At 49.5% G+C, this 8,691-nt stretch overlaps 1 protein-coding gene across 1 annotated transcript; it reads left to right on the forward strand.

Annotated features, from left to right (window-relative positions):
• LOC121761915 lies at window positions 1–3,255 on the forward strand. The gene is made up of 2 exons (XM_042157629.1): window positions 1–2,964; window positions 3,020–3,255. Exons 1-2 carry the CDS (start codon window positions 56–58, stop codon window positions 3,027–3,029), a joined length of 2,919 nt encoding a protein of 972 aa, XP_042013563.1. The 5' UTR covers window positions 1–55; the 3' UTR covers window positions 3,030–3,255.
• The last annotated feature ends 5,436 nt before the right edge of the window (window positions 3,256–8,691 follow it).

The raw sequence follows: 8,691 nt of genomic DNA on the forward strand, positions 1-8,691 counted from the left end.
TATCGGATCGTTAGGGATTTAGTTCCTTAACAACTGGTGCTTTCATCCAGTACTCATGAAGCGATACAACAACAACGGTAAGGCCGTGTGGGGCTCAAGCCGTCAAGAATCTTATCCGCCGACCAGGTTCGGTGGACGTGTTCCGCCTGTGGGGGGACGCCGCGATCAAGGGGGATTTCAGCGGTCGGGGATAGAGGCGAGTGATTTCGATGCAAGATTTGGGGAGGATTGCACCCCAGAGGATCCGGTTAGCCTCAAACTGGATCGTCTCCTCGAACGCTTTGACAAATTGGACGTTTGGCGTGATGAAACAGACCGACGATTCGATAATCTCGAACCGAACTGTTCTCGCGAGGCTGAGCCACCGTTGGGTATGGGGGATGGTGACGAGTGGGAGGCCGAGAGTAATCGGGGGCGGTATTCGGGGGATAGAGTAACGCGCCCTCAGAACTTCCCTCCTGGAGGTCGCGACAGCGGGATGGAAGACAGGGGCCGTCGGGAGACCAGGTATCGCGCCGGTTTCGGGGGGGACCGATCCGGCGTGTTCGCGCAACCGGGGGATCGACCGCCCTCGTGCTGGGACCCACCCCAACGGTTTCAGGCGGCGGGGTTCGATAAGCCCGAGCGTGTTAAAATGCATCCTCCGCGCTTTGACGGGACAGACGCAGCGACATGGATCTCAAAGGTCCAATATTATTTTAACCATTTGATGATGCCCGAGGCCCAGCACTTGCATTATGCGGTCATGTTGTTCGACCAACCTGCGGCGGAATGGGTTTTCAACTATTGCTCGAATAATGAATTCGTGACGTGGCGTGAATTCTTGGAGGATGTACGTCACCGTTTCGATCGACAGAGCTTCAAGAACTTCTATGGGCTGATAGCAAAATTGACACAGACAGGAACGGTGTTGGAATATCACGACACGTTTGAGCGATATCTGAATCGTGTTAAGGGGGTTCCAGAATCAGATCTGTTCACCCTATTTGTCGCTGGCCTTAAACCCGATTTGCGGGAGAGGCTAGAATTGCATCGACCCCAATCCCTGGCTGCCGCCATGGCTCTAGCACTGGAGCTGTCGGATACCATGGCGGAACGCATACCCCAGCCGTCGACTGGAGCGCGACGATCCTGGCCGAACCGGGACGCGAGGGGGCCGACGGTCTCTGCCCCGCTGCCGCAACCTTCCCCGACACCAGGCGCGCCAGCCCATCCCCAGGGCGGCTCGGGAAGACCGGCAGTTCAGCTGCGGTCCCCGATGGTCCGTGTGTCACAGGCGGAAAAAGCGGATCGGGCACGGTTGGGCCTTTGTTATTACTGCCCCGATAAATGGGTAATGGGCCATGTGTGCAAGCAGCGTTTGCTGTGCTACGCAGAGGAGGACGGAGACGTGGGCTCGGACAGTGAACTACTGCCGGAGGAAAGTGTGGTAACAGATGTCACCCATATCCAGGCCATGCATGGGGGCCAGCGATCCCGGCCCCTCAAGGTGACGGGTTTGATTGCGGACCGAGAAGTTGGCATCTTGATTGACACGGGCAGCGACAGGGACTTCCTACATCCCAGAATTGCGGAGGGGCTTCACCTACCCTTGTCGCCAATTCGGCCTTTTCGAGTGGTTGTTGGGAATGGCGAGGCACTGCTATGTACTCATGTTTCCCGGCATACACGGGTGGAGGTTCAGGGGACAGTCTTCATGGTAGACTTGCATATTCTCCCCATCCACGGTCCGGACGTAATTTTGGGGATGGATTGGTTGGAATCCTTGGGGAAGGTAACGGCCGATTTCGGGGGGAAGACACTCGAGTTCGTTCAAGGGGGCAAGAGCATTGTCTTGAAGGGGATTCTGCCCCAACCCAGACGCGTAAGCTTACATTCATTACGTGCCTCGTCGTCCTCTCACGCGGCCTGCGAATTTTATGAAGTGTTACTTCTGGACTCAGAGGTTTCTGCCCTGGCAGCCAGCACGGAGGAGGGGTTTCCGCCAAACCTGCATCCGGGGGTAGCAGCCGTGTTGGAGCGGTTCCGGCAGGTGTTCGGTGTGCCGGAGGGCCTTCCACCGGTACGACAATTCGACCATCGCGTACACCTATTGCCAGGGGCGAAGCCCGTGAATGTGAGACCTTATCGCTACCCGTACTTTCAAAAAAACGAAATAGAGCGGCAGGTGAAGGAGATGTTGGGGCAGGGTATTATTCAAAGGAGCAACAGCCCCTTCTCATCGCCGGTCCTACTAATCCGCAAGAAGGATGGGACATTCCGTTTCTGTATTAATTATCGAGCACTAAACAACACCACGGTGCCCGACCATTTCCCGATTCCGACGGCCGACGAGCTCTTCGATGAGTTGGGCAGGGCGAGGGTGTTCACTAAATTAGATTTGCGCTTAGGCTACCATCAAATCCGGATGAACGATGAGGACGTTTTCAAGACGGCCTTTCGCACTCACGACGGCCACTTTGAATTTCTGGTCATGCCGTTTGGATTGACGAATGCCCCATCAACATTTCAGGCGGCAATGAATGCAATTTTCCAACCAATGCTGCGGAAATTTGTGATAGTTTTCTTCGACGACATTTTGGTGTACAGCCCGTCGACGGAGGCCCATGAAGAACACTTAGCGGCGGTCCTGTCAGTGCTGCACAATAACAGTTTCTTCGTTAAACTATCGAAATGCTCCTTCTGTAGCACGACGGTGGATTACTTGGGCCACTTGATCAGTGACGGCTTACTGAAGGCCGACCCGACCAAAATTGAAGCGATGACGGCTTGGCCTCAACCGAAGACCGTCAAGCAGCTCCGGGGATTTTTGGGCTTAACAGGGTACTATCGTCGGTTTATCGCGGGATACGCTATGATTGTTGCCCCATTGACGGAGTTGCTTAAAAAGGATGGTTTCGAGTGGACACCCGAGGCCGGGACAAGTTTTCTAGACCTAAAGACAGCAATGACGTCAGCCCCGGTCTTGACCCTCCCAGATTTCGACCGCCCCTTTTGCATTGAGACGGACGCGTCCGATCTGGGCATAGGAGCGGTGCTTCTGCAGAATAATCACCCCATTGCGTATTTTAGCAAGAAGCTGGGACCCCGTCGACGTGCGGCGTCAACATATCACAAGGAGCTATACGCAATAGTGGAGGCAGTCCAAAAGTGGCGACAATACCTACTGGGTCGGGTATTCATCATTAGGAGTGATCAAAAGAGTTTAAAAGAGTTACTCTAACAGGTTGTACAGACCCCGGATCAACAACTATACGTTCGGAAGCTCATGGGTTACAAATTCACCATCGAGTATAAGACGGGGATTTCGAACAGGGTAGCGGATGGGGGTTCGGCCGAGGACACCGCACCGGCGGATGGGGGTTCGGCAACCGAGACTGCCCGCGACGCGGCGTTGTTAGCAGCAGCCGCCCAGCCCGTGCCGAAGCTGCTTGATCTGTTACGCAGCGAAACCACGGCCTCCCCGGAGATGAGGGAAATCACGAGGACGATCAAGGATGGCACCGCGCCACCCCATCTGATTTATGCGAATGGTCTGGTGTATCATGGGCGCCGGATTTTTGTAGGGTCGCGTTCATCAGCAAAATCGCCTATCCTTACCGAGTATCACAGCTCGCCGTCAGCAGGCCATCCGGGGTTTGAGACGGCGAGTGAGCGGGGACTTCTATTGGCCTAACATGAAGAAGGAGGTGAAGCGTTTTGTGGAGTCGTGTGTCGTCTGTCAGACCACGAAATATTCCACACAGAAACCAGCAGGATTATTGCAGCCTCTGCCAATTCCGTCACAGGTATAGGAGGATGTGTCCATGGATTTCATCACGGGACTTCCACCGTCGCGCGGGTACACGGTGATAATGGTGGTGGTGGATAGATTATCGAAATATGCGCATTTCGCGCCCCTGCCCACTAAGTTCGACGCCATCAGGGTAGCACACCTGTTTGTCAACACAGTAGTTCGGCATCACGGGTTTCCCAAAACCTTGGTGTCCGATCGTGATTCGGTGTTCGTAAATAACGTCTGGGAGGAGGCAATGCGACTTAGTGGAACCAAGCTGAATTTCACTACAGCGTACCACCCCCAGTCCGATGGCCAGACCGAGGTGAGGAATCGGGGCCTTGAGCAGTATCTACGAGATTTCACGGCTGACCGGCCCTCCAAGTGGACCGACTTCCTTCCGTGGGCGGAGCTGGCCCTCAACTGCTTCCACCATACAGGGCTAGGCGTCTCTCCGTTCAAGGCACTGTATGGCCGAGAGCCGCCAAGCTTGGTGTTCACGGCTCCTTCGGCTGCGACGCCGAATTAATCACCCAACGGAGCGAGCTGCTGGTGGAGCTCCGACGCAACCTCGAGCGGGCACGGAAGCGAATGACGGCCTCGGCGAATAGGCATCGCCGTCATGTGGAGTACACGATCGGCGATAAGGTATTGTTGAAGCTGCAGCCTTATAGGCAGCATTCTGTAGCCCGTCCACTATCGGCGAAATTGGCGCGACGCTACTATGGGCACTTTGAGGTCATGGAGCGCATCGGGCAGGTGGCGTATCGGTTAAAGCTTCCGGAGGGGAGTAGGATACATAACGTGTTTCACGTGAGTTTGTTACGCCCATTTGTGGCGGGCGGCGGCGAGGTGGTGGGCGCCGATTTGCCTACGGAATTCTGTGGGGATAGGCCGCGGGTCTACCCAGTCCGGGTGCTAGACAAGAAGGTGCTGTGGCTGGGAGGTCGGCCGCAAGACCATGTCCTTATACGATGGTCCGACGGTACGAAGTCGCCCCATCTCTTCGGCGCCTTTACGTTCCGCTTGGGCTTTGACGTCGCAATAGAGTCCTCCGCCGTCGGGCGTGACTCTGCTCCTTCGGCCCGTCGTGGTTCAGCCGTCTGTGGCGGCTCTACGGCCTGAGGTACCGTATCAACTCCCCCCTCGATAGCAACATCCTTGTCTGCCCACCTTACTGCTTTATGGTAATGGCTTTAAGGGATACCTTGACGATTTATTTGGAAATAAATCTGGGAAAGGAATATTTGAATCACTCCAAATTCTGTCTGGACTTAGCTTATAATATTTTCGATGGATCGATGCTAGACCTGAGAGCATTTTCCGCATTAACTTTTTGAAGTATCCCTTGGGGAAAACAACTTCACTGGATCCATTCCTCTATATATTGGCTAGCTCTCTGAGCTTCGTGTTCTAGATCTTTCTAGAAATAATATTCAAGGTGTAGTCTCGGAATCCCACATCATCAAGCTTGACAAATTAGAGATATTAGATCTATCCCACAATTCATTGGTGTTGCATTTTGCTCCTGATTGGAGTTCTACTTTTTAGTTGGGTGAGATATTGTTGTCAGGGTGCAATGTCAGTCCATCTTTACCGAAAAGGATTCAAACTCAGAAACATTTCTCAGTCCTTGATCTCTCCAGAGCTAATATAGCAAATGAAGCCCCAACATGGTTGTGTAACTTATCCCCCCTTCGTTAGAAGGCTTATATATTTTCAACAATCAAATTACCGGTATTGTTACGAATCTCTCATCCTCCATTCGGTACATAGATCTTACTAACAATAGTATCTCAAGTCATATTCCATTACTTCCTGCCAATTAGAAATTAGTTAGTTGAGTGGAAATATGTTCTCGGGTTCAGTTTCATCTACTTGCAAACCTCGACATGATCAGCTTTTATTCCTTTACATCTCCAATAATTGTTGACTCGACTTTTAGTCGCGCTGCCACAACGTGAATGCATCGGAAGCGCCAATGATCTTCCTCCATGATCCATAAGTGATCTGGGGTTACATGTGGTACGATCGAGATCGATCGAAAGTCACGATCACTTTGATCGAGCAAGACCCAAAATCATAATTCTTTTCGATTTCTTGATGTTCAAGGTTTAGGGTTTGTCATTAGGAGTCTCATTTGAATTCGACATGAGTTTTAATAAATATAAAGGCAAATGGGTGAGAAATGAGAGTAGAATGTGAGACTTATTTTTATATAATAGTTTAATAACTGAGTTTGAGTGAAATGAGTTAGTGGAAAGTGGGGTTGTACATATCAATTATAGTTTAAATGAACAGGGGATCCTAATGGTAGACGGACTAAAATAGTAAATCGCGATTCCTAAGGGCAGACAGAGGGAGTATGATAAGGGTTTAAACCCTTCCTTATCAAGTAGGAAGATAAGAGAAAGTCGTGAGGAAACCGAACCCATCGATAAATCGGAATGCTTAGGCTTTGAATGCAGAAAAATATAGAAGATAAAGATAAATGCTTGTAATTTCATTGATTAATTCCAAAAGTTAACAATAGCCCTATTATAATACTAATAATAACTTAATGAGCAAGAAAGTAGATAACCTAAATATACTGTAAATCAAAACTAACTAATTAATAAAGATATGAGGATATTCCTATAGATATGCGCGTATCAACTCCCCTACGGTTAAAATCCACCTTGTCCTCAAGGTGGAAACCACGAAGCCACGAAGAGATTTAAAAGCAAAAGCTTTGGCGTGGTATCTCTTCCTAGATCAAACGCACACCGAACAGTTGAGCATCTCCCTCCCTTCATCAACTCCATCAAAAATCATCAAAGGAGGACCAATTTGGTTGCCAAAATTCAACACTAAAATGGGAAGCTTGTCCACGCGTCCAAGAATGCTCAAACACGACGTGTCATTGCTTGGAGGAATCCATCGTACATTATCATTGAACGATGATGATTAATGATCAAAACATGTAGCATCAGCGACATGTAAATCAACATAGATATATACAATTACCTTCAAGTCGGTATAAGCACCTCATCTCTTGCCCAATTTTTTTTTATTTTAATTGCAACTCATCCGCAACCAACCTTCTCTGCACATTCATTTCTCCCTCAAGGTTGTGATTTGTTGTCTCAAATGCAACCTCGTGCTCATCTACAGCCTTGTGTTCATCTACTATGCTCTGAATCTCCTTTCTCTCTTCACTTTCGTTAATGGAACCAACCTCCTCCCTACTGATATTGCTAGGCAAGCCCATGGTCGGTTTTGATCTTTTTCATGTATCTAAATAAGCAGCCTCACAATCTATTATTTTATTCGCTTTCGTCTCTAATGTAGAGTCCGTGGAAATCCCTCTTTCTGGATTAACACAATGCTCTTCTTCCACTATCCCACGTTTAGAATAATAGTAAAAAACACTGGTATTCTCACATGAATACCCAAACTTCGAAACTAAACTAAACTCTCAATTCCTCTGCATATCCGCATACATAACTATCTAAACTCTCAACAAATTTTGGCAAATGTGTGCAAGTAAATTCACTTCCATAGCATCTCTCCACCTCTGCCTCCATCGATTTTCATTTTCAAACCTCCCAAGTGATATCGAACTTTGTTGATACGGTGGCCAGTCTATAGGTGGGTAACCTTGATGTTGGTGTCGTTCCAGGAGATCCCAACACGTTGGCTGACAGAGCTGTGCGGTTGGCGGCGTCTGTATCCGACCTTGTGGGTACCTGCTCGTAATAGGGCTAGGGCTCGACGGCTGCTGCCAAGCATAGGGCTGTCGGTCCGCGTACGACAGCTGAGTATAAGGTTGATTGTACGCATATGGACTGCGTTGCTGTGGGAAAGGTCCTGGATCAGAAGTCGGTGCCGATTAATAGACAAAAGGCGTCTGGAGGTGTTGCGGTGGTGGCTGGTCGTAAGTTGACATTTCCCATGACTGTAGCGGACCAAGTTGTTCTCAACAAGAAGGTTGTTGCACCCGTGGTGGTGCATAGGGCTGGAAACTCGGCGGTGATTGCTGTCCGGGGGGTCCCAACACGTGGGAGGTCTTGCCGCACCAGGTGATGCTGCTGGATTGTACCAGGTATATGCCATCCCAAATTAGGATCTTGCCGCCAAAGTTTTGAGTACGGGTTGTGCTGTCGGGTTGAGGTCCACGGTTGGGTGTGAAAATCATGCATGTTGTTGGTGTTGATTGGGTCCAGCGGCTGAGAATCTACCGGCAGCGGCATCGCTGGGTCACGACCCATGACCTACTTTGACGAAGTTGTTGGGCGGCGGGTTAGGCTAATATGGAGGCAACGGTGGCTGGTAAGACGGTTGTGTGGAGGCGTACAGCGGGGCGCGACGAGGGAATCGTTATCACAACACACCGCTCAAACTCTTCGAGTCTGGAATCGAAGCGTGCCATCCATGCCCATATATGATCCAAGGTTACTATTGTTGGATTAATTGGTAGGGCAGCGAAGATCAGCAGTGCAATCACAGGTTGCATTGTCGCTAAAGAGATAGGGGCGATCACAGATTCGGTGCATCCAACTCCGGCGTTAGGATTTGCCATGAGTTTAGATGAAAGCACCGGTTGATAAAAATGTTTGCATTTTTGAAAATGTGTTAATTAGAGTGAGACATCAAAAAAAACAAAAATGTGTTAATTAGATTGGGATAAATGGAGTAATAATCATGGAAACATCGTCTTTTAGTAAATAGAAGAAAGAATCTAACTGTTAAATCCGTCAGTGTCTTTTGTCTTCTTAGGTAAGGAAGCTCTGAGAATAACACTGCAATCATTACCGATAGGTACCCAAAGCCTACGTGGATTGTGAAATTAAAAGCAAAGAAATAATAGCTGATTAACTCCCGACATTGGTTAAAACCTTATTGTGATTTTTTGGTACAAAATACAAGCATAAATA

This window comes from Salvia splendens, chromosome 13 (genome assembly GCF_004379255.2).
Source record: "Salvia splendens isolate huo1 chromosome 13, SspV2, whole genome shotgun sequence".
Classification (NCBI taxonomy): Eukaryota; Viridiplantae; Streptophyta; class Magnoliopsida; order Lamiales; family Lamiaceae; genus Salvia; species Salvia splendens.